The sequence below is a fragment of the Trichoderma citrinoviride genome (genome assembly GCF_003025115.1).
Source record: "Trichoderma citrinoviride strain TUCIM 6016 unplaced genomic scaffold BBK36scaffold_3, whole genome shotgun sequence".
In the NCBI taxonomy this organism is placed as follows: domain Eukaryota; kingdom Fungi; phylum Ascomycota; class Sordariomycetes; order Hypocreales; family Hypocreaceae; genus Trichoderma; species Trichoderma citrinoviride.
Window position 1 is genome coordinate 2,788,315 of NW_020194711.1, and position 27,379 is coordinate 2,815,693.

The following is a 27,379-nucleotide window of genomic DNA, read 5'->3' on the forward strand; positions in this document are numbered from 1 at the left end:
CGGGGGCTGTAGTTGGGACAGCAGCAGGCACGGTGTTTGTGACGGCCGAGGTCTCTGTAGCTGCTGATGTACCCGTCACTGCTGAGGTTCCAGTCACTGCTGAGGTTCCAGTCACTGCTGAAGTTCCAGTCACTGCTGAGGTCTCAGTAGCTACTGATGTACTTGTCTCTGCTGAAGTCCCAGTCGCCGTTGAAGTGCCGGTAGCTGAAGCTCCGGCATTAGCAGACGTTCCAGTAGCTGCCGAGGTTCCAGAAGCTGCAGAAGTCCCAGTAGCTGACAAAATCTCAGTCACAGGAGAAGCTGTGGTCCCCGTCGTCGCCAGGGGCACAGTCGTAGATCCCGCCAGCCCAGCAGTCGCCGTCTCAGACTTAGTCTGCGTGTTCACCGTGGCAGCAGCGCTCGACGCCTTAGTTGCCGTCTGAACAGCGCCAGTAGTAGTCGAGGGACTTGTTGCCGCCGACGTCTGGACAGCCGCGTCCGTAGACGCAGAGCTACCCACAGAGGTCTCTGTGCTTCCCGCAGCCGTGCTGTGAGTCGTCGCAGGATCGGGAGCCGTCGTGGGAGTTGTCGTCACGGCAGGGGGGCCAGTTGAGGCGGGATTGCCTGAAGAATCCAAAGCCGCAGACGTGCTCCCAGCCGTGGCTGTCGTGGCAGGCTCCGTAGGGCTCGTAGTGGGCGCATTCAGATCTGGGATCACCACCGTGGTGAAGATGCTGGTTGTAGTTGGTACAGCAGGCTCAGAGGAGGTAGTTGGGACAGCGCTCGTAGGGACTGTGTTGGCCTCAGTTGCGGAGGAGGGTGGTACGGCTGTGCTGGTCTGACTGTCGACGACGCCGCTGGACGAGGTAGCCGGTCCGGAGGTTATGCTGGTCGACGAAGTCTCAACTGGTGGGACGCTTGGTCCAGCCAAGGTTGTGGCCGGAGCTTGGCTTTGAGCCTCTGTAGGGATGCTGGACCTGAGGGAGTCGGGAATATCTGCCGTGGTGCCCGTCAACGTCTGGAAGACGGGGTGAGGAGTCGTGCCCGTCGGTACGTTTGGCACGGCAGGCTGGGTCGAACTATCCCATGTCAGACGTTTTCGCTCCCTTTGCATATACGTTTGGTCATTTCAGAGCAACTTACCCAGGTCCGTCAGGGATGGCAGAGGTGTCGAATACGGCAGTTTCCGCTCGCGCAACTTTGGGCCTGTAGAAACAAAAAAGTGTCAGTACGATACTTCATTGAATCTATAGATGAGTACTTGGGAGAATAGAACTTACACCTTGGGGCTGAGGCGTGGCAGCGGACCAGCCTGCGCAGGCCCAGCAGCAACCAGGAACATGCCCAGAGCACTACCGAAGAGTATGTGATAACGCATTATGTTCGAGTTGTGTATACTTGTGATATCGCACAGCGATGTCCTTCCAAGAGAAAGAAAGAAAGAAAGAGAAAAAGTATAAAGCTGAAGAATTCAGGAGGGGGGATGATCAACAATCGACGCCTTTTGTTTATACCGGGTGAACGGCTTGCTTGAACAAATAGACTGTGAACGACGCTTTGATTGCTTGCTCACAAGATTGCCGCCAACAAAGATGCGTTTTGTTCAACACCACAAAGGTTATCCAGTGAGGTGAGCCAAGAGCGTTCAGGAAAGGGGACCAAATTATAAAAGCAAAGACAGAAACGACAAGGAAATAGAGAGAAGGATATTAGATGCAAAGCAGTCTTGCCTCAATGAACCGAGGGATTCACTGAGAGTAGTGAATGGGCGAGAGTGACAAGGGAGTGTGTGACCGGAGCACCAAAAAGCCGATGAGTGAAAGTGATTATGCTCAGCAGACAACAGACAAGAATAAAGCCAGAGAACAATAGAGAGAGAGAGAAGTAGAAGAAAGAAAAAAGAATGGAGAATAAGGCAAATCGTCAAATAGAGAGAGATAACGAGAGGGGAAGACAGGAGGAACCCCAGATCAACCAGAGCACCCAGAAAGAAAATCGTCGAGACAGTAAAGGAAAACCTGGAAAACCAAAAAGGAGAGGGAGAAGAAAGAAGAAGCAGGAACAGAGGGGATTGGGAAAGGATCGGCCTGGGGCATTATGTACGTGTCCGTCTGGTGAGTCTGGCAAGCAGGCGGAATCAATGGCCATGCGGTTGCAGCCCTGCTTCTGTCTGTTCCATCAAACGTGAACCCATGCCCTGTCCTGTATACACGCGCATGTGCCGGGATCACGATGCATCAGCCAGGTACCATCGGAAGAGAGCATAGATCCCAGTCCACCCGTAATCCCCCATGGTGAACAGTAAAATACAGCAAAACTTAGTACCAAGAATCAAAGCAGGCAAAGGCCAAATGGTTGGCCACCGCAAGGCCCAGAGCCAAAACACGGGCCCAGGTTCATCCAAGCCTGTGTGCTCAAAGTCTCAATCAGTCGTCTCTTCCATGCAGCCGCTCAAACTGTCTGAGCCGGCGAGGCGTGCTGGCCAATCAGCTCCGCCCCACCGCTGCCACCTGTGGCCGTTTGGGCAAGCAAACCACTGGGCGAGAGGCTGCAGCGTAACCTGGGCCTTGCAAGTTTAAGCGCCCGATTTTTATCTGGACTTGCTTCATGGGTTTGAGGTTGAGTATCAGTGATCTTATTATTCTAGTATCTGGTTATCATTTTCTAATGAGGAATTCCAGTATGCGCACGTGGTAATTCACCTTCACGGAAGTGGGAATAGACGCAGGTACTCCATACCTACTCTGTCCAGTGCAAGTCGAGACAACCCAACCAACGCCCTCAACAGCAAACCAGTTCAAAGCGCAATCATCCTTCCATTCAAATATATAACGAAGCTAGACACATTCACCTCGTTCTTTCTCCTACAGCATCATCCCAGTGTCCAGCCAGGTCCGCTCGTACCACCACAGGTTTACGAGATTCATCCCGCGCCCAATCGGAAGCTCGTTCTGCCCCCCTGCACGCCAGATTGGCAAGATGAGAACTGCGATAGCCGCTCGCTTCTCTGAAGCCTCAGAATAGAAGCAGCACGAGTTAATAATGCTTTACTGCCTGCTGCACCAAGTGGCTGGCTTACATGCTCTCGCCGGATACGAGGCACAGACCTTGTTCATCTTGCCTGTAATATCAATTATCAAGATTGATAGTCGATGGGTATAGAGATATTCTATCGCCGGCATTCCTCAAGGCTACTGTTTCCAGCAAATAATACATGCAGTCATACAACACTGTCTTCGTAAATCAAACATCAATCCAGAGCCTTCTTGAGAACGCCTCCATGACCATGTCCCTTGTTTCAAATGCATCAATTCCCAGCTCATAATACATGGCTCCTCCATTTGCCTGCCCGGCCCGTATCCGGCTCTGCGTCCGTCTCGACGTCGCTTCTCGTATTTGCCCACGATAAGCGCACCCGCTCCAACACGCGCGCCAGAGCCTGGATCGATTCATCCTCTTGTGTATGAATGTATGCCTCCACAGCCTCTTCGTCGGGCCATGTCCAGTTCAACCCAGCCGCGTCAATGGCTTCCTGCAGAGACGCCACCACCCCCTGCCCCAGCATGGGCTCGGCCAAAAGTCGAAAGGCGCAGAGAGTCTTTACAAAGTCCGCATACGCTGGCGGCTCGTCCAGCTCCGACAACGCCTGCACCACCTCAGGCTGCCCCCACTTCTCCATCAACCACCTCAGCAGCTTGGCCATCTGTTGAAACTCGCCCAGGTATGCCAAGGAAACCATGTACTCGTACGCGTGCTCGGCTCGGGCTGGGTCCCTCCGCCACATCATCTCGTCCAGTGGCGCCACCCTCTTCGTACCCAGCAGTCGCTGGCTCTCTCCTTCAAGTGACACAAGTTTGTCGAAAAGCTCCTTCATCCGCAAGGCGGAAGACCGGAAGAGACGAAACACATTCAAGGCCCCCTGCCTGCCGCCGAATGTGTCCCAATGCATGGCATCCTTGTGTATAGACTTCTCATCGTACAGGGCCCACAGCGCGTTGTTCTTGACCGTTGACGGGCTCATATCCATTTCGGTGCAGAGCTCCTCCAGTTCGCGCCTGGCTATCTTCCGCGTTGTCTTGCTGAACTGAACGAACGCAGGGAGCGAGAGGCCGCAAGGCCCGTCGAGTTTCTCAACAACGTGGAGGGACAGCTTGAGCTGTTGGTAGACAAGGATCCTCAGGCCGCGATGGTGCTGTGACAAGTCTTTCAGAATCGTGCCCCAGATGAAATCAGACCACGGAGATTGCACAGATCCTAATCGCTTCTCTGCCAGCTCAATAGCCCGCACCATGTATTTTCTTGCGCGTTTTCCGCCTTGCCTTGTCATCACTTGGACATAGGCTGAGACGAGGCTGAGCGGCACCTTTTTGAGAGCCTCCACGTCCATCTCTTGGGACAGCAGCCGGTCCAGAGCGCCGGTTCCATCGCTGTCGCGTAGGTATCTCCGCGCCATTTCCAACGATTCCGTGTTGGCCAGCAGTATGGCAAGACAGCTGCCGCTCGGGCGGATGCCGTCTTTCAGCATCCTCTCGTACAGCTGGGAGGTGCTTGGCGGGCGGATGCGGGCCTTTTCGAATTCACTGAGGTTGGCCTCCTGCGGAGTAGGAAAGTTCAAGGCTCTGTCGCCAGGCAGGGCTGTGGTGTGCTCATCCGCTTCCCTCAGCGTCAACTTTTCGAACATGGCGGTATACTCGGCTAAGCCGAGTTCAAGTCCAGCCTTGGGGGGGTTCTGGAACCTCTCCCAAGCCTCCTGCGCATTGCGCGTGGCTCGGATGGAAGCCTCCCACAGGCTTACTTTTCGGCCTCTCACTAGCGACACCCGCTGCTGAATCGTCGGAGTCCCATCCGGCGACATGCCCTGTAGGATGTCGACGGCATCGTCGAGGTCTTCCTTGGGGAATCCGGCCTCCTGCATCAGCACTCCCGCCCGCACAGACCGGCTCCAGCTCTCTTCCGGGTCCATGTCTTCATCCATTCCATCCCCAGGTTGTAAATATGGGGGCCATGTAGGTGCGTGCCTAACCGAGCTATGCATCTCGACGTGATTCTTGGACATACCTGCCAAGACCTTTCGAATGGCACGAAACCCCTCGACATCGACCAGCAGTTGTTTCTTTAACTTGGAAGAGACGGCCAAAAGAATTCTCTGTGCTTCCCAAAAGAAAGCGTTTGGCGAAGCCTGCTGGATCGAATGCCTGCGGCAGTTCGAACCGAAAAGCCTGAGGCTGTGGTTGAATACCGAGCATTGAGCTTCGTAAATCTCCTCTTCCGGCAGGCGTGATTCCGCCATTGTCTCGATATATTGGACAGCTAAATCACCCAGCGTAATCATGTGCCTGGCATCAAGCCGGATGCAATGGTGCGCAAGAAGGGACATGACAACGTTGAAGTTTTCTGGCCCGTATGGCCGCTTTAACTTCTTGGTCTGGGCCTTGGCTGTATCTGGTTCTTTTCTGATGGTCTCCAAGTAGAAGGAGCGGCAATAGCCCACGAGACGGTTGAGGGTTTCGAGCCGGGAGAACCTGGATGTCGGCCTGAGGAGCAAATGCAGAATAAAGGGCGGTTTATATGAGTCGCGTTCAAGAAATCTTTCGCATCGCGTGTCGTCTGTCTTCCCTTCGAGGATATACAAATAATGCGCCAAATCATCTTGCGAATAGCCGTTTCGCCGTGCAGTATCAAGCATATTTGCCCATTCTTGTGTGGACGGGAGCAGATTCAGAAGCTCGCTCTGGTCATGTTCTTGCAATGCTTCTTTGCGAATCATCATTTGCAGCAGGATGATTGGAAGGCGAGCGACGCGACTCTGTGCCGCTTGTATTTTCCAGTCCCGGCTGTCTTCGTCGGCGTCCAGTGCCTTCTGAAGCAGGAGATTTGGGGAATTGTCGCGCCACGCCCGCAAAGTCATGGAATAATGCCCGCGTCCGCGGCGGCGTGAGGGCAAGGGCTGGATCGATGAATTGGGCGAGTTCCCAGCTGTGTCGGGAACAGCGGCGCCGCTTGGAGTATCCCTCTGCTGCCGGTGTCGTGCAAGAATAGTCTTTTGGAATTCATATCGAATGTTCGGTTTGCTTTCGAAGCCATTTCTGGGAGCTTGTGAAATGTGCCTGTACAGGCCGATTTTTGCTGCGACTCGTGGGGGTTCTCGAGGGGGCGGCGCTTCGAGAAAACGATCGTCCTGGTCCAGTCTGGCAACCCTTGCACTGTCGCGCCCTACAGCCACAGCGGCTTGCGAAGCGAGCGTCCGACGGCTACATCGTTGTAGCAGCGTTCCATAGATCATCTGTGCAAAAAGGCAACGTGTTAGATGTCGCAGTCCGTCCAGCCCGTCAAAGCTCAAGTTACACCGGCACCTACCAAAGAGGCATGGAACAGTTGGCGCGGGGCCTGCCGCCTTTGCTCCAACTCCCGAGTTGCATTTTTGAGCATTCCTCCGCATATCTCCAACACGGCCAGCAATGGTCCGTTGAAGAAGCCTCTGTCGTGAATTGTGCTGTTGGGGGAGGTTGGTCGAGGCGTACAAGTACGAAGTGGTCGCGGTTCCTCCAAAAGTTCAAATTCGATTCGGCCTCCATGCATCAATCGGGGCACGCCCAAAAGTGGGGCTCCACCGGACGTCCTCAGCGTCGGAGGTGATTGGCACTGAGTTACCTCGCCGACAGCTAAGTACTACCGCCGGTAGGTATTTAGGATATCCCATTGAAATAGTTTGATATTGATGAATTCTTTCACGATCGAAGCTTATTCAATCGGTATTGAATAAAAGAGTAAACGCTCAAGTATTTTCGCAGTACATCAGATCTTCACATTTTGGAAGAGAGCTCTTCATGGCCAGCCAAGAAAGAAGATTAGAAGCTTTTCCAAAGTGTCTATTACGCAGAATTGTCCTTCAGCTTCTTCTTCTCTGCTTCCTCCTCCAGCTTCTCTTTCCTCTTCTGTGCAACCTCCCAGTTGTAGACCCTGGCAAGGGCAACCTCCATGGTCTATTGAACCTGCGTCAGCAACCTCATCTACTCAAAGCTTGGGGATGGGCATTTCCTCACGGTAATCTGCTCGCGGAGAAAGTCCAAGTCCTCTTCACAATTCGACAGACTCGTCTTGGCGGCTGTGAGTTTCGAGGTCAACAGCTCCTGGGCTTCGTCGATGGGGTAAGACAACATGACGTTGGCCTATGGCACGGCGGTCAGCTTGACAACTCTTCGTTCTCTCCAGCACTCTCCGTCTTACCCCCAGCCAGATGTACACCTCCTCTGTCGGCGGGATGTTTGCTCTGGCATATAGCGTATCGTTGAGCTCAAAGGTTGTCTCGATGGGATCCGTCTCGTCCTGTTCTCGAGCATGAGCGGAGTGCCCCTCGTCGAAGAATCGCTTCTGCATGGTCAAACCTTCCGCAGCTTCAGGAACTGCACCGTGTCCAGCGTCTTCTGGATATCAGGAATCTTCTCCCTCAGCCCCGTCATCCGACGTTGCAGGTTCAGCTCCATGAACTGATACTTCCTACCACGGGCTCATTAGCCCTTTGGCCATGGCAACGGCCCAGATTTGTCGCGGCTCACGAGATCATTTCTTGAAACTTTCGAAGCGTCGGCTCGACATCCTCCCGTGTTGAGACGTAATCCTCGACCTTGTCGACAAAGGGAGCGTACGGGATGCCCCTGGGGTTCGTCGGCGTATCATCTTTACCACTGCGCCCAGCCCTGTTAGCACGCGCGCCCGCTCCGTCAAATAATCATTCTCCGACAGCGCTTACCTTACGACTGGCTGTTTTTCTGAGCTCGCCATCTTTGCTGCGAGTGCGTCTCTCGGCGCATGAGATGGGAGTTTTCCAGAGGTCATGCCAGTTCTGGGGACAATTCGCAGGAATAGGTAAGGTCGTGCTAGTGGGGACCTACCCTCTCACCTAGGTGAGGGGCAAATGGCGGGGTTCCTTTACCTGAGGTTGGCGATCCTGTGTGATTGTGCAGGGTAAGCAGTGCTTGCAGGTACCCGGCTGGCATCCATTCGGCGAGCCTCCATCGCTTTATGTGTGTTCTGATGCATTTTTGAGGTAAAATAGCAGACGGAGGAATTACAGAAGCATTTTTTTTTTTGGAATTCTACGACATCAAGACGGTTCATATTGCTTGTTCAGAGGGTTGATTACTCAGGGACTGCATTGCAGCAAACCTGCTTATTGGTTGGCCTGCACTACTTCCACATGCTTCGAATTATATGTCTGTAGCAGAGAATCAACTAGTATTTCATTGTATTCTGGAAGAATAGACAAGTTTAACTGGAAATTGATCCTGAGTATTCGAGAAACATTTAGCTAGGCGTCATCATGAGCACATATACGTTGTCTTGACCCCCAGATACTGTTATGCCCAAGCCGCCCAAGTTCTGACTGAAGAACGCCAGTAGGGCCGTGGGCATGATTGCGTAAAGCATGAGAAAAACCCGGCTCAACCATAAACTCCAGATACAAAGCGTAGATTTCAGTCTGTTCGTTTCTTCGCTTCCCGAGCATCAGGTGCGCCCGTTTCTTTGGCGACTGCTGGTGACACCGTATCGGGAATCGACAAGTTGTCATCATCCCAGTTGTCTTCTGCGTTCTCATCCCAGTTATCCACTTCCTCCTCGAGGGTCCTGCCTCGAGCTGGGCCGTCTGTGATACCGGACTCCTGGCCTTGCCCAAGCTCTACATCTTCGGTATCCTCACCTGGGACAGCGTCGTAGTGCTTGCGCTGTCTCTTCCTCTCCAGCATTCGCTTATGGTACCACGCGCAGAGCCCCAACCCTAGCAAGCTGCCGATGATGTTTGCTACTATGTCGTAAAGATCAAAGTCTCGGTCGTTGGGGAGGAAGCTCTGCACGAATTCGGACCCGACGCCGAGTACGAGAGTGCAGACGACAAGAGTCATATGCAGGGTTCGCCGGCGACTGGTATCGACGATCCAGTAGAATACGACCGTCAGGAGGAAGAAGGTCAGGAAGTGAAGGGCCTTGTCGTTGATGTACGCGCCGAGCTGCAAAGAGGACAGGCCGGCGTAGCCCGCCAGTAGCAGCAACAGCAGGAAAACACCTTGGAAGAGAACATCAGCATCTTGCAGTAGGCTAACGAAGATGGCGCGCATGCCACAGAATGCATGGGACCTGAGAAATGTTTTGGCCGCGATGCTGTGCGGCCCGGGCTAATGACGTACGCACCTGCAAAGGGCAGCCTTATCCGCATGGCTGGAGTTATCAGTGGACTGGCGAATGTGACGGGAGGCTGAGCTGAGTGACGGCCTCGAGAGCAGCACAGGCTCTCTAGACCATGGGACCGGATGCGAGACGGAGGTTTTGCATGAACTGGGCGTGGAGGTGCAAGGTAGCTTTCAAGGTCTTTGAGCTGTATGAAGCTGTGCCGCGGCCGGCCACGGGTGGCGCAGCCGGGATGTAGTACGTACTCCGTATGCGCAGCGCCGGCTCAGTGTTGGTTAAGCTCGCCATCAGGCCCGAATTGCAGCATTACAGAGGCTCTTTATCTATTCCTTTCTTTCTTCTTTTCCCATTCATGTGGATGGTGGAGGATGATGTCAAATTCATTATGCCAACAAATTCTCTAACTTTCTATTTCCTTTGTCTCTTTTTATCGAATCCATTCATACATCAGTAGACTCTCACTCTAAGCTCAGCCTGTCGTCAGTTCTGCAGCAACTTGGCGTGTCGTAGCCAAGGCGTCACGTGACTCAACGTGCAGGCACAATTGCCCTGTGCAGCAGAAACTTTACATAACCTTACCTTAGGTAATAATCCAGCACACAAACCGCTTAGATAATGCCAAAGGCAAGGCGATGCCTCTACCCGTGACATGTACTCGTACTCCGTCCGCGCACCACAGCGTCCGTCCAGCAGCGAAGCATCAGTCATTCGACAGCGGCCTGCATACAAGCACACGCGGCGAAGTCGACGCACCTCTTATCGATACTTGTCCAGGTCTCCAGCCGACGCATGCACCGCCCAAGTCTAAAGCTCTTGCAGCGCCCTGCTCCCGCTCCAGCGCCTTGGATAGGTGCCCCATAGCGTTCCAGGTGCTGGTACCACCGGCCCAGTGCAAAGTCTCCGCTTTGGGAAGGGTTCCCCATACGTACAAGCCTCCCAAATCCTCAACCTCACCTCTCGATCCGCAGACAAACCAGCCGATCGCGATCCATCAACACTGGCCCAGTTCATCTCCGGCCGTCGCGATTTTCTGGCCTCCATCTCGCCCGATGCCGCTCCTTTGTCCCATGCCGTCTTGAGACTCTCGGTCGCTCCCGGTCCGCCCGCACGCGAGCGCATTCGTTGGCGCATGGCGAAAGGGGCCCTGCTGTCGCTTCCATCGCCTGGGGCCCATCATGTCACTTTCCAATGGCCAGGCCGCTTGGCCGCCGCCCGGACTGCATCACTCCAGCAGCAGCAGAAGTCTGCAGGTTGCGGACGATGGAGTGGCGCGTATCGCGACCCCCGTCGACAACTCGCTGGTGTTGATGCCTGAGGCAACCCTTGATGCCGAGGACGAGAGGCGACGCGCCCATTTTGCAGACCTGTATCATAAATCCGAGGAGAAGATCGCTCTGCTCTTTGCCGACGACGGTTCTTACAATCTGAACGCGATCGAGTCTCTACGGCGCTCACCCCCCGCCCCTACCGTCACCCTCCCTCCAACCACCGACCACGAACCTATCAAGGAGCCGCCGCTCAAGAAGGCGAAGCGCACGATAGACGAAGACGATTATGACGATGATGACGAGGATGAAGAAGACGAAGATGCCTCGTCTGCCGCCCATAAACCTCCGGCTGCGGCTGCGGCGGCCGCCGCTTCCAACTCACTGTTATCGCCATCCAAGTCCGGTAGCTCTCCGGTGCAGTCCGTCACGTCCCCCAGCAGAATAGCAGATAAAGCGAGGTCTCAGGATGGATCGCAAACCAAGGGGAAGCCGGAAGACGACGCTATCAAGCAGCTCGAAGATGCCAGGAAGGCAACAGAAGCCGCCGCCCGGCGAAGCTTTCACACGATAATATATACCCTGGAAAATGACCGAACGGCAATGCTTGAGCAGCAACAGTTAGAAGACTCAGAGAAGCAACTTCAGGCTGAAATGGAGAACAACAACAGCGCAAGTGCGACGGGCCCGCAAGCAGCGAACCAAGGCTCCCTCAGCAGCGCGAACCTGGGCGCTTCGAGTCTCACCCTCAAACACCTCATTGCCCGGATAGATATGAAGCGAGACCAAGTCAAGGCTTCTGATGCTGAACTCAGGCTCTTGATGAATGAAGTGCGAAAGAACCGCAGCAAGTGGGCAAGCGAGGAGAATGTCAACCAGGAAGAGCTCTACGAGGCACTGGAAAAGGTCTTGACAGAGCTGAAAGCGCATACCGAGTACTCAACGCCGTTCCTTACCCGCGTCAACAAGAGAGATGCTCCTGACTATTACAACTGTACGACCAGCTTTCGTATTTTGCTCGTATATGAATACTGACATTGTTTTAGTCATCAAAAACCCGATGGATCTTGGCACCATGACCAAGAAGCTGAAGTCGCTGACGTACAAGTCAAAGACTGAATTCGTGGTTGACCTCAACCTTATTTGGGATAACTGCCTCAAGTACAATCAGGACATGAACCACCCGCTCCGCCGAATGGCTAATGGCATGCGGAAGGAAGCCGAAAAGCTGATACCCCTCATTCCTGACCTTACCATTCGTTCGCGTGCCGAAGTCGAAGCTGAAGAGCGGAGGAAGCAGAATGGTGGCGAAGATGACGGCGGCGAGGACTCTGACGACGAACCCATCATGTCTTCCCGTGGTCGTAAGGCTACTACTAAGGGGGCTAATAAGTCTAGGAAGGCTCCTAATGATCCCAAGGAAGATACCCCGGTGGTCGACCAGAAACCAATCCTACAGGTGAACGGACTCCTGGGCAAGCTGGGTCGCGAGGGCTCAGAAATGGATGGAAGCAATGGCTTCGCGACACCTCCTATCGGCGGCTCCATCACTCCTGGCGCGGCCAATGGGCCGTCTGGAATCACAAGTAACGCCGATGCCATGGATATCGACGGTCCAAGCATCAATGGAATGAGCTTGAATCAAGCTTTTGGCCAGGCTTCCGAGCAGGCTTACGAGGACGAGGAATACAAGATATGGAAGCAGTGTACAAAGAAAGACCGAGCTCTGGCTGCCAAAGAACGCTTCCAGCTCTTCAAAGACAACAAGCTCAGCGTGGACGCTCCCGCCCTACTCCGAAGCAAGGCTGGAATGCGAAGATTCCTGGCTCGCCAAAAGGAGGCAGAGCTGACCAACGGCACTGTATTTGACGCGCCCGCAACTACTGCCAAAGCCGCTGGAAGCAAAGGGACTGAGACGTTGGCCGAAGGCATCGAAGAGGAAAAGGAGCAGGTTCTCCCCGACTATTACACTCCTATGAGTAATATTCCGGATATTCCATCCAAGATGCAATGGGTCGAAGACGGCGAAGGCCAGGTGATTAACCAGCATGAGGAATTCCTTCGCCTTGTGCCGCCTGGCTCCTTTGTTGCGTCGCAAAGTAAATTGACGAAGAAGATGGATGAAAATATTCACCAGATACAAGAAACAAGAAAACTGGCCATGAAGATTTCCGTCATCAAACAGATGCAGGTCCAGTCTCAGGTAAGCACCCGACATTGTGGGAGTCATAACTGGAGGGTGGAAACCGCAAGCTCACACTTCCTAGGTTTATACGAATCAATTCCCCAAGTCAAATTCGGAGCCATTCCGAGAACTGGATATAGAGCCCCATTTCATCTCAGACGATGGCCCGGTAATGGCGCCCAACACCTGCCAAGATGCTCTGAAGCGCTCCATTGCAAAGATTCTCTACACCACTGGGTTTGAAGAGCTACAGCCATCTGCCATGGATGCATTCACGTCGATCGCAGCCGACTATTTCCAGAAGCTGGTCAGAACGTTCAACGTCTACCGAGAGGCTGAGAAGAAGTCAGTCCAGATTGGTGGCCAGACGGTGCTACAGCCACGCTTTACGCCAGAGGAGGTCATCCTTCATACTCTTGACGAAAATGGTCATGATGTCGCATCCTTGGAAAGCTACGTCAAAGACGACGTCGATAGGCTGAGTAGCAAGCTGGGTGCTTTGCATGATCGAATGAAGTCGCATCTAGCGGATCTCCTCCGCCCGGCCCTCTCTGCAGATGCTGGCGAAGACGGTGCTGGCGCCTTTAATGACGGCAGCGACCAGTTCACTAGTGGAGACTTCGCCGAGGATCTGGGAGAAGACTTCTTCGGCTTCCGGGCTCTTGGACTGGACAAGGAAATGGGTCTCGACTTCGTGTCTGTGCCGTTCCATCTGCTGCAGAGCAGAGTGCGCAGCCAATACCAGATGCAAACACAGGCCTCTGGTGGATCGAGCAGCGAAATCTTCGAACCACTGCCTATCTCGGAGCCTGTCAACAAGGAGAACATCCAGCACCAGATTGGCCTGGTCAAGAACTTCTTCCTGGCCAAGCTTCACGCTAACAACGATGCACCGTTGGTTGAGGATGAAGATTTGCCGACCAAGCAACGCAAACCGCGTCCCCGTCTCGGCGCCAGCGGTAAAATCATCTCTGCCCAGAAGCGTCCGCCAAAGGAGCAATTGGCGCTCGCCAAGAAGAAGAAGAAGCTGGAAGCTGCTGCGGCTGAAGCTCGACTCAACGCATCTCCCGACAAGGCGGCAGCAGCCGCGGCAGCGAAAAAGAGACCAACGTCCATGCCGAACGGCAATGTGCCAAACCCTGCGCTTCTCGCACTCGCACCAAGCATGGAGCGGACGGATAGTATGCAAAGCCAGGGTGGCATGAGCCAAACTGACAAGGACGACACTACCGGAATGATGAGCCCAGAGAGCATTGCCCAGTAAGATGCTCGATCGCAACGACACAAGCGTTTGGTTTTGTCTGACCAGAACGTATAACTTCTTCAAATCGTCTCGCCAGTCCCGCATAGGCACACGACACAGCGGCGTTTTCGGTAGCAAGTCTGAGGAGAGAGCGGCACAAAGAAATCCTTCCAATATATCGGCCTCCTTGCCTATATCCATGAGCAGACACCCCATTCTGTTCATTCAGCAAGACGGCCAAATCTTGTTTTACTTGACGTATATCCGATGCTTAATGTTTCTCGAACCCTTAATGATCTCTATTCTTGCCTTATTCCACTCGGGGTTGGGCAGGGTCTCAGCGTGCCCTTACTTATACTTCTACACCTTCTCCTTACCCTTACTCTTTTCAGTTCTTGGCATGTCCTTCCCAATTGGCCGACCTTGAGTCTTTGTGTGGCGTTTATCAGGATTTGATATGGAACAAAATACCTTGGCTCTCAACGAAGCGGAGGGCCTATTTCCCTACGACGAATAACGCAGGCGACGATGCGGTTCATCTTCTTGAAGGGAGGAAAAAGCTGAACCCGAGGTTGAAACAGCACTCTTCAAACAGGCAGTGCTTGAACATCCTCACCATGGTCACCAGGCTATGAAATCCGAGACGAAACGAAACGCCATGGGGGGGAAACAGAAAGAAAAAAAATTACGAAACGATAGGTATGGTGGGATGTGTGGATGATTTGATGCAATTGGGCCAGAGGCGGCAAATATTGGTTTCTTCTTCTTTCTTCTTACACTCTTGTCTTCCGGGAGTATGCTTCTGTATTCTTTCTTTCCTGCAACCCGGTTGAGACCCTTTTTTCTCTTTCGATTTCTGGTTTCTCGTGGTCAAAACTGTCCTTTCTGTGTTACCCCTGGGTTTTCTTAGATTTAACTATCGAAATACCTTTTACCTAGTTTCTTTAACCACTAAGAGGAAAATGCTCTCTTGTCTCTTATTCATGGCTTTACTTGGGCCACTGTGTTGATGAAGTCGGCGGCTTTAGATGAAGAAAATATACGAGAGAGAGAGAGACAGAGAGAGCTTTATTAGGTCTCAATTGAAGTCGTTGCTTTTGATTTGCTGGCCCTTGTTTTTTAAGGTTATTTTCACTCATTGTATGTTCTCCCTCCCGTCTTTACGGCTCTATGGTGCAAGACTTCGTGGCTCATTGGAGGGTAAACACCTGTAAAGATGTCACAATGCATCATGTACACACGCATAATTTGCAAACAGTCACGAAGCACATCTTTGAGTACAGAAAAGAATCTTTCTTTGCTCGATTCCTGTAAAAGTTCGCCTACTTGTTGAAGCAGGATAGGACACCCAATACCGACCGACGTTGAATTGCCGTTGATACCAAGATCAACAGCAAGCAAAAGGCCTTTGTATGTATGTAGTATGTCCCTCGAATCTCCCGTAATGTACCCAGACAAAAACTCCTCCCTGCCTACCACTCAGTTCCAGTTGAAGTGGAAAAGAAAAAACGCATGCGCCAGCCCTCATGAAGTAAACAGAAATTGCAAAGTTGTTGAACCTTTCGCCGATTTTGGCTTTTGTCCCATCCCATGTTAAATGCCCCGGTGGACCCAATCTTTTTGATTCTCCACGTATTGTTTAAATTTTTGGTATCTTTTGTGCCTTATAGAACTGATAAAGAAAAATGCCCATCATAATTGAACTGGCCGAAGGACAGACCAGTTGGTTGCTAGCATCTTGCACTTAGATGCCAGCATCCAGGCGCCAGCCCTCAACGGGGAGAGGAAAGCTGCTGGCCCAGGCAGCAATCTCCTTCTGGAGCTCGCTGAGCTTGGCAACCTTGCCGCTGGTGACCTCGGCCTTGAAGTCCTTGAGCTTGTTGTTGGGCTTGGGCAGAGAAGCCTGGATCTCGACGCAGAGCTTGATGGCCTGGTCGATGTACTGGGCGACGCGCTCAAAGTCCTTCTCGCCGAAGCCACGGCTGGTCATGGCAGGAGTGCCAATGCGAATACCGCAAGGGGTCAGGGCGCTCTTGTCACCGGGGATGGCGTTCTTGTTGCAGGCAATGTTGATCTGCTCAAGGACAGTCTCAACACGGGCGCCATCGAGGTTGAACTGACGAAGGTCGAGCAGGACCATGTGGCTGTCAGTGCCATCGGCAACAAGCTTGTGGCCGAGCCCCTTGAACTTGACCTCGAGCGTCTTGGCGTTGGAGACGACCTTCTCCTGGTAGGCCTTGAACTCAGGAGTCTGAGCCTGCTTGAGGGCGACAGCCAGGGCGGTGATGGTGTGGTTGTGGGGGCCGCCCTGGTGGCCGGGGAAGACGGAGAAGTTGATGGGGTCCTCAAGGTCGTAGAGGGTCTCCTTGCCGGTCTTGGGGTCGACGGAGCGGACACCCTTGCGGAAGAAGATCATGGCGCCACGAGGGCCACGGAGGGACTTGTGGGTGGTGGTGGTGACAATGTCAGCCCACTTGAAGGGAGAGGGGATGGCCTCGGCGGCAATGAGACCGGAGATGTGAGCCATGTCGACAACGAGGTAGGCACCAACGGAGTCGGCAATCTTGCGCATGCGCTCGTAGTCAATCAGACGGCAGTAGGCGGAAGTACCGGCGACCAGGACCTTGGGGCGGTACAGGATGGCGTTCTGCTGGAGCTGGTCATAGTCGATGATGCCGGTCTCCAGGTTGACACGGTAGGGCATGGTCTCGAAGTAGGTAGAGACGGCGGAGATCCTGCAGAGAGCGTTGTTAGTTAGAGCTTTTCTTTCTCAGGCCGCATAAACACAGCCATCTCAGAGCTGGTTCAGGGCAACGGTGCTTCGTTCTATAGCTTACTTTCGCTGGGGAGTCTGGTAACCGTGGCTCAAGTGGCCACCGTGGGGAAGGTCAAGGCCCATGAGACGGCCGTGGGGGGGCATGATGGCCTGGTAGACCTGGAGGTTGGCAGGGCTGCCGCTGAGGCACTGGACGTTGACACCCCACTTCTCAGGGTCGAGGTGGAAGGCCTCGAGGGCACGGCGCTGGCACAGCAGCTCGATCTGGTCAATGTGCTGGTTGCCGCCGTAGTAACGGGCGCCGGGCAGACCCTCAGAGTACTTGTTGGACATGGGGGAGCCCAGGGCATCGAAGACGGCGCGGGAGGTGATGTTCTCGGAGGCAATGAGAACAATGGACTCGCGCTGACGCTGGACCTCGTCTTTCTGCAAGGCGTGTTAGTCCGGCCGGGTTCGCCAGATGAATGGAGGGGCAGAGGAGCGACAACGCACCATGATGGCGGCGACCTCAGGGTCAGACTCGAGGAGAGACTTCTCGAGCATCTGTAGAGCACGATTGAGTCAGTACAGCCGTTCCATAGGGCCAGAGAAAAGGCGTCGAACGAACCTCCTTGTGAGACGCAGGCAGAGCGTAGGTAGACATGGTGGGGGATGGGGATGGTGGGATGTGAGGAGATTGGGTGAAGAGGGCACTTGAGCTTCTTTGGAGAAGAAGAAGAAGAGAAAGAAGGGAGAGAAGAGGAGGAGAAACGGCTGAAGATAAGGAAGACGGCTGAAGAGAAGGAAGAAAGGTGACGAGAGGGAAAAAAAAAATGCGCCGACTAAATTTTCCGTGGCGCCCAGCAGGAAGCAGTCTGAGAAGTGGCCGAAGAAAAAAAAATTGTACCAGCAGGCAGATAGAAAAAGACGGGCGAGATCGGATAGCGGGGAGTCCCAGTGGGGTAAGGCGGTGTGGATTGGGCCAGCGGGTGGGGAATTCGGAGATCAGTGGATGGGTGGATGGGCGGCAGACGGCGGATGCGAGGCCCTGTAAATGGCCGGGCGTGCCCTGTGGGAGGCCCTGGATTTCTCACCCGACGATCGCTGGCCGCGCCGCCACGCCTTGCACCGTCTGAGCATAACGCGGCGCCGCCATCGTTAAAGCTGTTGTCATTCTCGTGTGTCGCATCTACAACTAACAGGGAAAAAAAGAGTCATTTTGCGTGGGTTGGCTCTCTCTCTGGCTCTGCTTCTTTCATGGACTGCCGATTCCGCCAGGGGAGGGGGGCAGTAAGCACAAGCACAAGCAGGCCCTGCATGGAGGACGACAGAATGCAAAGTCCGAGGGAATGGATGTGAATGGATGGGCTTCAATTGGCGTCGGACTTGCAACTGCTTACTGCAGACGCGGAGGATCGTCTATTACCAGGTACAGACGCTGGAGATCCATCTGCTGTGTCTAAGATACTCCGGCCTGAGTCAGCTGCTGTATTGAGGGAGTGGTGGCCGGAGCAGACTACTAAAGAAGAGCCAATTGTCGTCGTTGAAGCATTTACTAGCGATGGGACGTTGTTGGCGGGACGTTGATTCTCTGCTCCTGCTCCATCAAGTGATGAGAAAGGGAGGATGATGATGATTCATGGATACCAGCAGACATCAAGGTACCCCAAGGGTTCTGTTCACATGCAGATGCAGCTCACTCAACTCAGCATGTGGCTGATGCCGCCCACAAGCCACACCATGCATCCCATATCGTGGCGCATCAACTAGTACGTACGCAGATGGCATCAGGGATGTGCCTCCAAATGTAAACACTTCTTCGTACCCATGATATGGCATTACTAGTCGTCATCACCATGCATCATTTGGCTCCGTAAAAAGAAAACATACAATCAGAAAAAGTAACAAAAAAAACGAAAAAAAAAGGGACCATGGGCTGGCCGTACCACTTCCTCACCCTCTCCAAGCAAGACGTCCTCCTCCGCCGCCAAACCATCGATCGCTACGCCCTCATCGCCCACCTCGCCGCCCTCGCCCCGGCCGTCCTCCTCACCCTCCTCCGCCTCGCCGTCCGCGCCTCCGCAAGATTCCTGCCCCGCCTCGGCCACGATGACGGCAGCCGCGGCCGCTATGCGCACGTCCCCGGCTCGCCCACCGTCAAGGCCCAGCGCAGCTCTGGCCTCGGCCTGCTGGCGGCCAGATGGAGGGCCCTGACCTGGTGGCTGGGCGACGACGTCGTCGTGCGAGGCGTGCGATGGGGCCAGCGGGATGAGTGGGTGCTGGGCCTCGTCTGGACGGGCGTGCTGCTGGTTCTGTGCGTCTTGGAGACTGGTCAAGGTGAGCCATCATGTCCTTTCTTATACCGAGATTCAATGTGTGAAAATCTCATATGAGATCTCATACACATTTCAAGTCATCATAACTCGCAGCATCACTAACGCACCCACAGACTACCTCCACCTCACCAAACGCTTCGGCTCAATCGCAGTCTCCCAGCTCCCCATCCAGTACCTCCTCTCCCTCAAGGCCCTCAACCCCTACGCCTACGCCTTCGCCTCCTCCCACGAGCACGTCAACCGCTACCACCGCGTCCTCGGCCGCGTCATCTACGCCCTCGTCGCCGCCCACATCGTCTTCTACAACGTCTTCTTTATCCTCTCCGGCATCTGGGTCAAGCGCTTCTTCGCCCCCGTCGTCTTCTGCGGCGTCCTCGCCGCCGTCGCCCTCCACGCCCTCATGGGCACCGCCCTGGTTCGCGTAAGGAGGTTCTCGTACCGCGTCTTCTTCATCACCCACCTGGGCGTCGCCTTGCTTGCCCCCGTGCTGCTCTTCTTCCACGCCCACTCGGCCCGCTTATACGTCGCCGAGAGCCTCCTCGTGTTCCTCCTCGACATTGCGGTGCGCAAAATCGGCATCACGCACACGGCCTCCACAGTCGAGATCGTCCCGGGAACAAACCTCATCAAGATCACCGCCCCCATGCCCGCCCACAAGATCGACAAGTTCCGCTCGCGCCCGGGCTCTCATGTCTACCTCAGCCTGCCCCCCGAGGGCAGAACAAGCCAGCATCCGGTGTCCAAATCATTCATCTTCGACCTCCTCTTCAACCCCTTCACCGTCGCCTCCGCCAGCCAGGACAACCAGACCATCACCCTGGTAGCCAGAAGACGCACCGGACCCATGACCAACATGCTCTCCCAAGTCGCCTCCCCTTCATCCTCTTCCTCATCCTCCACAGCATCACTACCCACATCAGCATATCCAGGGGACACCAACAACAACAACACAATCACCCTCGCCATAGAAGGCCCCCACGGCGCCATAGGCAAACACTTCCAGCACCTCCTCACATGGGGCGCCTCCCGCATCCTCCTCGTCGCAGGCGGCGTCGGCGCCACCTTTGCCCTCCCGCTCTACCACGCCCTCCAGCGCGAGCTGCCCTCGTCCCACATCCACTTCGTCTGGGCCATCCGCTCCGCCGCCGACGCGACCTGGGCCATGGCCCCCCTCGCCGGCGCCGGCGCCGGCGGCGGTGACGACGAAAAGTCCCTCCTGGACGATGACAACGTCCACCTCTACCTCACGGAGAACATCATGGGTCATGATGCACCCACCACCACCACCACGCCTTCTCCGTCCTCCATCGAGCTGCAAGACATGCACGGCGCCTCCCGCCGCCGGCAGAGCAGCAGCAGCAACAGCAGACGTCCCAACTTCCAGAGGATCGTCGACGACCTTTTCCGTCACGGCGCGGACGAGAAAGTGGCCATCCTAGTCTGCGGGCCGGACGAGATGGCGAGGGATGTGCGGCGACGGGTCGGGCCGTGGGTCTTCAAGGGCCGCGAGGTGTGGTGGCACAACGAGAGTTTTGGATGGTGATGATAAAGCTTGAGCTTGACGAGATGGAAGACCTCATAGACAGAGAAAGAGGCATGGCTTACTCCGCATGTTTACTCGTCTATAGATAGATATTTAGATATTATGCTGCATAAGTTTCACTAAACATTCACTCTCCACGGGCAGAACTTGGACATGGTCAAAATATCATGAATTCTCATTTGACATCATGCCTCTCTTTACAACGTCGATACCCTCTGCAGACCGTCTGTCCGGCTTTGGTTGCGTGAAAAGCAGAGCAAAATCAATGGATGAAGAGAGCAAAAAAGGATGCGAGCGAATCCAATGGGGCGTACCAAGCCCATTCCCTAGCATCTTCTATCTATTTTCCTCGGACCACATCTCAATGTCCGTAGGGTGCCCTGGTCCGAAGTGAAATATAAAGCAATTGAGTCAGGCCTCCGTGTGGTATCAGAATCTGAAATAAAACCAGCGTCAATCATTCGTGTGGCCAAAGTTTCCGGGATCTAGTCGGAAGAGGGCGGCAGCAAACGCAAAGCTATTAGAAAGGAAACGGAATCGTAAAGGAGATAGCAGGCTGCAATCACTGGCGATAACGAGCCAATTGGGCCATGATGTTCTGCACCTGAGTCGCCGCGTCGCCGGTGCCTGCTGCCTGCGGCGCCACACCCACAGGAGGAACAGGCGCGTGCTGACCACCACCATATGGCACGCCGTACGGCATCTGGGGATGGGCTCCATGGTGCTGCTGCGGTGCCGCTCCCCCGTTAAGAGAGCCTAGTATCGCCTGGAGATCAACTGCCGCTGGCGCAGCCGGCTTGGCAAGTCCGCCGGGCATCGCTCCCGAAGATCCGGCCTGAATGGTGGACAGAAGCCTCTGCAGCGTGTTGTTGTCCACCTGGCCGATGAGCGCCGCGAGGTCGGCGGCTGATGGCGCGGGCTGCGTTGGATACGAGCCGTGCTGCTGCAGACCAGGATACGCAGCTACGTGAGGAGGTTGCGGGGCCTGCGCGCCATACTGCTGCGGCTGGGTGGCATATCCACCGCCTCCTCCATATGGTTGGCCGTAGCCCGCCGTGCCGGATGCCTTGGCTCGCAGAATGACCTCGGCCGCCGTGCTTGGCTCCAGGTCGACGTACTGCTCGAAGCGGACGTTGTGGATGCCGCCAGAGCGGTCGAATGAATGGACGGGGATCCGGCCCAGGCCTTGGGCGCGGACATCCAGGTCTACAACCCCGTGCACGCCCTCGGCCGCCTGCCGTTGGATGACCTGGTCCTTCGGAAACCGCGGGTGAAGATACATGACGTTGGTCCTCAGCCCTTTGGCCTTGAAGGCGCCTTCAACCCAAGTGCCAAACTCCCGGTTGACATCTGGCTGCATGATGATTTGCACGTCTGGGACGTCTGCACCGTATCGACGGGGCAGATCAAGCTCCGGCTCATGCCGCGCCCTGCTGTAGGGGCTGGGGCTTCTCCTGCGGTACGAGTCCTTATCGTTTCTGGCATATCCATTGGGAGATCGCGAGCGGCCACGGTTTCTGTCCGAGTCGTAGTATCCTCGATCGCGGCCGTAGCTATCGGTCCTGTTACCCCTGTCGGCTCTGCCATAGTATTCATTGCTACGGCGAGGCGAGTGGTTGCGCGGTGGCCGATTGTCATCACGGTACTTTTCTCCTCTACGGCCAGTCTCCCGTCCTCGAGGCCGCTCCGAACTACGGTTCCTTTCCTTTTTGGACTTATCCTGGAGCCGGGAGATTTCCAAATCTGCCCAATGGTCAGAATCGATAAAGTAAAGGGAAGAAAAGGAGACGGGGATAAGTTGGGCGGGGAGTTTGGGCATCACTTACGAATGCGCCGGCCTTTCACTTCCATGCCCTGAAGGTTTTCCAGAGCGTTACGGCCTTCCTCGACGGTGTGATACTGAACGAACCCATACGCCGACTTGAGAGAGATCTGGGCCAGCCTACCATATCTGTGAAATATGTCAAACACATCACGCTTTGAAACCTTGTCGCTGGAAAGATTTCCTACAGAAATCACGGTTAGCATGTACGCGGGCGTATACACTTGGAAGAATGGGAGGAAACACGAGGGCTCGAGGCGAAGTCACTAACCGATAAAGATGCGCGAGCCTTCTGGAAACCGATCCCACTTAGCCTCCGACATGTACTGTCGCTCATCGGCCATGAACTGATCCCACTGCCGCTGATAGTCGGCATCTTGGGATCGATCAGCAGGGTATCCTGGTGTTTTGGAGGCATAGGAAGAAGAGTTCATGGACGATGCAGTAGCCGAGGCGCTCATGGCCGTGCTAGGATGGGGCGGAAGGCTCCCCAGAGCTTCAGACGAGGTTCCAGGGGCACCAGCAAGAGCAAAAGTGGAGGGCGCGCCGGCGCCTCCTGAGACATTGGCATTGGCTCCGAGAGGATGGTGCGAGGAAGCATACGATGGGGGAGCGGCCTGCGGCAGGGGAGGGCGCGGTGGGAGAGACGAGGAAGATGGCAGAGCAGAAGGAATTGTGGTAGTGGCGGCGGTGGTGGTTGAGGTAGCAGCAGTAGTTGAGGGGAATGGGTTGGATGCTGCCAGGACATCCGCCGTCGCGCGAGGAGCCGGTGTTGGGTCAGGGTTCTCGGGGCCAGACTCAGAGGGATGGGCAGTGAGATCAGCCACGAGCTGTTGGATGTCAAGAGATGAAGAGGCCTCGGAGGCTCGCCTGGCAGGGCCAGCTCCGGGCGGCGTGGACTGAGCCGCAGACGGGATGGAGGAAGAGTGTGCATCGCCCGACTGCAACATGGCGGGCTCAGGACCGGCTGCGGGCTGTGCGGTAGAGAGAGATGGGTTCTGAGCAGCAGCGGCTGGGACAGCAGCAGAGGCGGATGGATCAGCAGCGGTATGAGAGACGTCTGATGGGCGACTAGTCAAATGCTCGGCTATCATGGATGATGAGATCTCGTTGGATTCTCGTGGTACTGATGATACATCTTGGTCTTCCCCTTCCTCGGGGCCGATAGGAGAGTCAAACGTCTTGGCGTAGTCGTCGTTGTTGTCGACGAGCTCCTGCCGCGGCGGCTCTACGGCCACGTCCTCTGTCTCTTCGCCGTAGGCATCGCTGAAGCTGTCATCATCTACGACTTCGTCGGGCTCACCAGCAGGCGCGAGGGAAGGGTCGATGGCAGGGGCGTCGGCCGTCCCGCCGGGAAGCGACGCAGCAGCAGCGACCATGGCGTCGATGGTATCGACCGTGTGCTGCAGCGCTGGCACCACAAGAGGCGCGGCCGAGTGGACGGGCGAGGGGGAGACGGGCGAGAGGTTAGCTGTGGCGTGCAGAGTAGCTTCGGCTTGCGGCTCCGGCTCTGGCATGTAAACGCTGGGGGATCGCTGGCTAGATGAGATTCAAGGGGGCGCGAGGCTGGGCAGTTGGCATCCGCGCAGAGGCTGGTATGGGAGCAGCTGTTGCCGGCGACTGAGAGAGGGATAATTATCACCTGCTTGTCGACGGTGGTTCGATGTGGGGCTGATTGTTGAGGCGGGCGCGCAAGGATTCCCTGAAGCTGCAGGCAAATGCTAGGGGTAGTACTCGTGGTAGTAGTAGTAGTAGTAATAGTAGTCTGGCGGTGGTGGGAGGAGATGGGATGATTCTGCTGCTTTTGCGACACGGATAAGGCGTCCGGCTACGAGAGACTGGCGTCGAGTCACGGGATTCGAACAAACACCCTCGGCGCTGCGGGACGGGAGACGGAGACAGGCTGCGAGCCGAGACTGAAATGCGCCGCGCCGTGGTTGAGGCTACGTTGAAGAGAAGTCCGAGGGCTGGCGGCAGTTGGTTGAAGGGAGAGGAAGCAGAAGCAGAGGAAGTAAAGGCAGAGGCAGAAAAGCCGGCAAAGCTTTGATCTGTTACGGCAGAAGGAGCCTCAGATTTCTGCCACCTGGCTAGTCCTCTTTTGGTCGGCAGTGCGGGGCCTTACTGTACCGGGGGAAGAGAGAGAAAATCGAACTTACACTTGCTTCAAACTGGCCTTCGTGTCGTAGTCTTTCCAAGATCATTACGTCGTTCTTGACTTGCTGTTCCGGGCTATCTACCATATCTCATCGTCCCTGTTCGTTTTCCAGGTTGCTGCTTGGTACTACGGCATCCAGGGACTGGATCAAAGCATCGACACTGGGGACGCTGGCGCTGCGAACCACCAGATAGATCGGCGAGAAATGCACCGATAAGGCACGATTAAGCATCTCGCTAGGGCCGACATATGCGATGCGAGACACCTGAGATTCTTTGCACTGGTCCAGTATCACAATGTTCCTGCTATCTCGTCTGCCAAAGAGAACAGCGCTGGCTGCCGTCGCACCGCGGCAGCCGAGGCTGTCGTTATCTCAGCCAGTGAGATTTAAACGCTACGAGGCTTACGATGCTCAGCTGGATCAGGACGCCCTGGCCGAGGCACGGCTGTGGTACAGTTCATTTGATGCGTCTCAGCTGCCTAAAGGCAATACGACGTATGCAAGATCCAGCGGTCCTGGCGGCCAGCACGTCAACAAGTATGGAAGCCTCTTCTTTCTTCCCAATGACGGATTACCTGGAGTGAATGTAAGACGGGGCATCTCGATTACTGACTGCAGCCGACCATCCGCAGAACCGAAACCAAGGCAATCACTGTAATCCCCGTGAAAGAGCTTCTCGCCGTTCTCCCCAAATATCTCCATTCCGCAGTGCGGTCCTCCAAGTACTACACTGCCGGCAATGACTCTCTCACGTTCTCGGCGCAGGCTCATCGGTCAAGATCCGCCAACCTGGACGAGAACAGACGAAAGCTCATAGACGAGGTCATGGGCATCTACCGCCAAATGACTCCCGCCGAGACCAGCGCTGAGAAAAAGAAGAAGCACCAGGACATGTAAGTTGGGCGTTCCCCGTCGTCAGGAAAATTTGGATGTGCTAATAATGGATGCAACAGAGAGAAGCGGTTTCATGAGGCGCGCGTCCAGGACAAGAAATTCAACAGCGCCAAAAAGCAGTCGCGAAGAGGCCCACCGGAATAGCGAAATCTAAGAGGTCTGTGAATTTCAGGCAACAATGTCTTTCTTCTTAGTTGGCTGTTGCATGTTGGATCTGGATCTGGATATGGCTGCCATGTAAGCTTACTCTCGTCGTTATCGTTCAGCTCCGAGACATTGGATTTTTGCGCTCAACTCCCACAGCCTCAAGTTCCTGTGACTAGGAAAGGAGCAAGGGCCTGATTCAATCGCTCAGAGACGCAATATACAGACTCGACACATGGCAAGACTCAGATCAACCGAGTCGTTCTAAGTAACAAACAGCAAGAAACCCGAGTTACAGCGAATAGTGCGTCATGGCCATTTCAGCGTGGCCAGGCGCATGCAGGCTTGGGGTCTCTTTCACTCCCGTCAGCCGCATCACGAAGAGACATTGAAGGCACCCAAACGGCTGGGTTTGCACGAATAAGACGCATATCTGCATGATCTATCTGCGCGCCTGTTCAGCCTTTGCTATATACTACTGCAGAGGACCAGATTGTACTGTAGATAGTTGGCACATTACTAGGGTACTACTGATCTAAGGCACAGCTGCGGAATTTGGTATTATGGTGCTTCTTAGTACGAAGCATTGCGCCGCTGAAATCAACAAGAGCACTGATTTCGTACCTCGTCTTCAAAAACCTGAATATCGCGCCTTGAATTGCTGCTATCGCCACCTTGACTTGATAATCCGCAGGTTTCCTTGTAGGGTAAAAAGCATGTCTCGACAGCTCCCCCATCATACCACTCGAACTGGCAGACGTGTGGCGATACTCCCAAGCTCTCTTCTCCAGCTCCCGCAGTTGGAACTTTAAGTGGTAGCTCCCTCTGCAGAACCAGCCCTCCTACAGCCGTGCCCCCAAATACGACGTACAGCGCATGACTGCACCTTTGGGTACCTTTTCTTCCCTCGTAAATCCTTGCGACTACTAAGCTCTAAGCGGCCTCTTCTTTCTCTCGGTGCTGTGTTTGCCCGCGTCAGTGAACCAGATCCGTCAGCCTCTTGCTCTGCTCAGGTCATCAGCCTCTGGAATCGCAGCTTGATAGGCCGAAAGTGCTTGTATCTACTCTACATTAGGCTCCCCCCTTGGCCCCTCCCCCACCTGGTCTCAACTTGCAAGACCGCCAAACTACTCCGAACTCCCCTTTCGCCGTCCAGATCCCAGCATTGCATCCGTTCTTTTATCGTTTTGCGCACAAGTTCACCAAAAACTACAAGCATCCTTTTTCCTCTCGCCGCATCAACAGGGCTCGTCTTGTACCCCCCCCGTATCCGCCGCCATTCTCCTTTTTCCGTCGCCGATAAATCGACGCCTCTGCCTCGATCGAAACTCCGTCTCACACCTCTCACCACCCGAGCCTCTCTCAGTTCCTTCGCCATCGCGCGCCCGACTTTTCCACGGGTCGCCCACGATGAGCCGCCAGCAGCCTCAGCAGCAGCCGCAGGTCCAGCCTTGCAGATACAAGGTCGGGAAGACTCTGGGCGCGGGCTCGTACTCGGTCGTCAAGGAATGCGTCCACATCGACACCGGCCGCTATTACGCCGCCAAAGTTATCAACAAGCGACTGATGGCGGGGCGAGAACACATGGTATGCGAGACTCTTTTGCATCTGGCTCGCCATTTTTCATTCCTCTTCCTGTAGGAAACTACAAGAGGACAGAACCCGGAACATGTGCTAATACAGCTGGTTGCGAGAGCGCAGGTTCGCAATGAAATCGCCGTCCTCAAAAAGGTCTCCATGGGCCACCAGAACATCCTGACGCTGGTCGACTACTTCGAGACGATGAACAACCTCTACCTCGTCACGGACCTGGCCCTCGGCGGCGAGCTCTTCGACCGCATCTGCCGCAAGGGCTCCTACTACGAATCCGACGC

General features: G+C 55.0%; 9 protein-coding genes across 9 annotated transcripts in view; 4 read left to right on the top strand and 5 right to left on the bottom strand.

Moving 5' to 3' along the window:
* Nucleotides 1–3,298: 3,298 nt before the first annotated feature.
* On the bottom strand, nucleotides 3,299–6,262 carry BBK36DRAFT_1113767 (hypothetical protein; the record flags this gene model as incomplete). The annotated part of the gene is made up of 2 exons (XM_024889951.1): nucleotides 3,299–4,784; nucleotides 4,917–6,262. The coding sequence occupies 2 exons, from the start codon at nucleotides 6,260–6,262 to the stop codon at nucleotides 3,299–3,301; spliced, it is 2,832 nt and encodes a 943-aa protein (XP_024752536.1).
* Nucleotides 6,263–6,851: 589 nt separating this feature from the next.
* BBK36DRAFT_1157455 (Prefoldin, subunit 3) lies at nucleotides 6,852–7,761 on the bottom strand (the record flags this gene model as incomplete). The annotated part of the gene is made up of 6 exons (XM_024894013.1): nucleotides 6,852–6,962; nucleotides 7,023–7,148; nucleotides 7,207–7,305; nucleotides 7,365–7,476; nucleotides 7,536–7,664; nucleotides 7,730–7,761. The coding sequence occupies 6 exons, from the start codon at nucleotides 7,759–7,761 to the stop codon at nucleotides 6,852–6,854; spliced, it is 609 nt and encodes a 202-aa protein (XP_024752537.1).
* A 692-nt stretch (nucleotides 7,762–8,453) lies between these two features.
* On the bottom strand, nucleotides 8,454–9,190 carry BBK36DRAFT_1167076 (hypothetical protein; the record flags this gene model as incomplete). Its single annotated transcript, XM_024894995.1, has 2 exons — nucleotides 8,454–9,040; nucleotides 9,166–9,190. 2 exons carry the CDS (start codon nucleotides 9,188–9,190, stop codon nucleotides 8,454–8,456), a joined length of 612 nt encoding a protein of 203 aa, XP_024752538.1.
* A 1,147-nt stretch (nucleotides 9,191–10,337) lies between these two features.
* On the top strand, nucleotides 10,338–13,876 carry BBK36DRAFT_1111984 (hypothetical protein; the record flags this gene model as incomplete). Its single annotated transcript, XM_024889764.1, has 3 exons — nucleotides 10,338–11,421; nucleotides 11,474–12,630; nucleotides 12,695–13,876. 3 exons carry the CDS (start codon nucleotides 10,338–10,340, stop codon nucleotides 13,874–13,876), a joined length of 3,423 nt encoding a protein of 1,140 aa, XP_024752539.1.
* Nucleotides 13,877–15,159: 1,283 nt separating this feature from the next.
* On the bottom strand, nucleotides 15,160–17,301 carry BBK36DRAFT_1134715 (serine hydroxymethyltransferase). Its single transcript, XM_024892400.1, has 5 exons — nucleotides 17,239–17,301; nucleotides 17,124–17,174; nucleotides 16,693–17,057; nucleotides 15,568–16,590; nucleotides 15,160–15,521 (listed from the first exon to the last, which is right to left on the bottom strand). Exons 1-4 carry the CDS (start codon nucleotides 17,272–17,274, stop codon nucleotides 15,600–15,602), a joined length of 1,443 nt encoding a protein of 480 aa, XP_024752540.1. The 5' UTR covers nucleotides 17,275–17,301; the 3' UTR covers nucleotides 15,160–15,521; nucleotides 15,568–15,599.
* A 1,240-nt stretch (nucleotides 17,302–18,541) lies between these two features.
* BBK36DRAFT_2594 (hypothetical protein) lies at nucleotides 18,542–20,489 on the top strand (the record flags this gene model as incomplete). Its single annotated transcript, XM_024897996.1, has 2 exons — nucleotides 18,542–18,947; nucleotides 19,060–20,489. The coding sequence occupies 2 exons, from the start codon at nucleotides 18,542–18,544 to the stop codon at nucleotides 20,487–20,489; spliced, it is 1,836 nt and encodes a 611-aa protein (XP_024752541.1).
* Nucleotides 20,490–21,051: 562 nt separating this feature from the next.
* Nucleotides 21,052–23,690, bottom strand: BBK36DRAFT_1167081 (hypothetical protein; the record flags this gene model as incomplete). The annotated part of the gene is made up of 4 exons (XM_024894996.1): nucleotides 21,052–22,232; nucleotides 22,316–22,534; nucleotides 22,583–22,687; nucleotides 22,832–23,690. The coding sequence occupies 4 exons, from the start codon at nucleotides 23,688–23,690 to the stop codon at nucleotides 21,052–21,054; spliced, it is 2,364 nt and encodes a 787-aa protein (XP_024752542.1).
* A 1,072-nt stretch (nucleotides 23,691–24,762) lies between these two features.
* Nucleotides 24,763–25,505, top strand: BBK36DRAFT_1113733 (hypothetical protein; the record flags this gene model as incomplete). Its single annotated transcript, XM_024889945.1, has 3 exons — nucleotides 24,763–25,004; nucleotides 25,100–25,360; nucleotides 25,421–25,505. The coding sequence occupies 3 exons, from the start codon at nucleotides 24,763–24,765 to the stop codon at nucleotides 25,503–25,505; spliced, it is 588 nt and encodes a 195-aa protein (XP_024752543.1).
* Nucleotides 25,506–26,933: 1,428 nt separating this feature from the next.
* The window catches only part of BBK36DRAFT_1085627 (Pkinase-domain-containing protein), a gene marked incomplete at both ends in the record, with an annotated part of 1,370 nt that continues 924 nt past the window's right edge, over nucleotides 26,934–27,379 (top strand). Inside the window, 2 exons of the mRNA XM_024888956.1 lie at nucleotides 26,934–27,092; nucleotides 27,207–27,305. Coding sequence (XP_024752544.1) covers nucleotides 26,934–27,092; nucleotides 27,207–27,305 — 258 coding nt within the window. The remainder of the gene's footprint in view (nucleotides 27,093–27,206; nucleotides 27,306–27,379) is intronic.

Coding starts and splice junctions, on each gene's coding strand:
- BBK36DRAFT_1134715 (XM_024892400.1), bottom strand. CDS start 17,274: ATGTCTACCTACGCTCTGCCTGCGTCTCACAAGGAG. Junction 17,058..17,123: donor CTGAGGTCGCCGCCATCATG/GTGCGTTGTCGC, acceptor CACGCCTTGCAG/AAAGACGAGGTCCAGCGTCA. Junction 16,591..16,692: donor TACCAGACTCCCCAGCGAAA/GTAAGCTATAGA, acceptor CGCTCTCTGCAG/GATCTCCGCCGTCTCTACCT.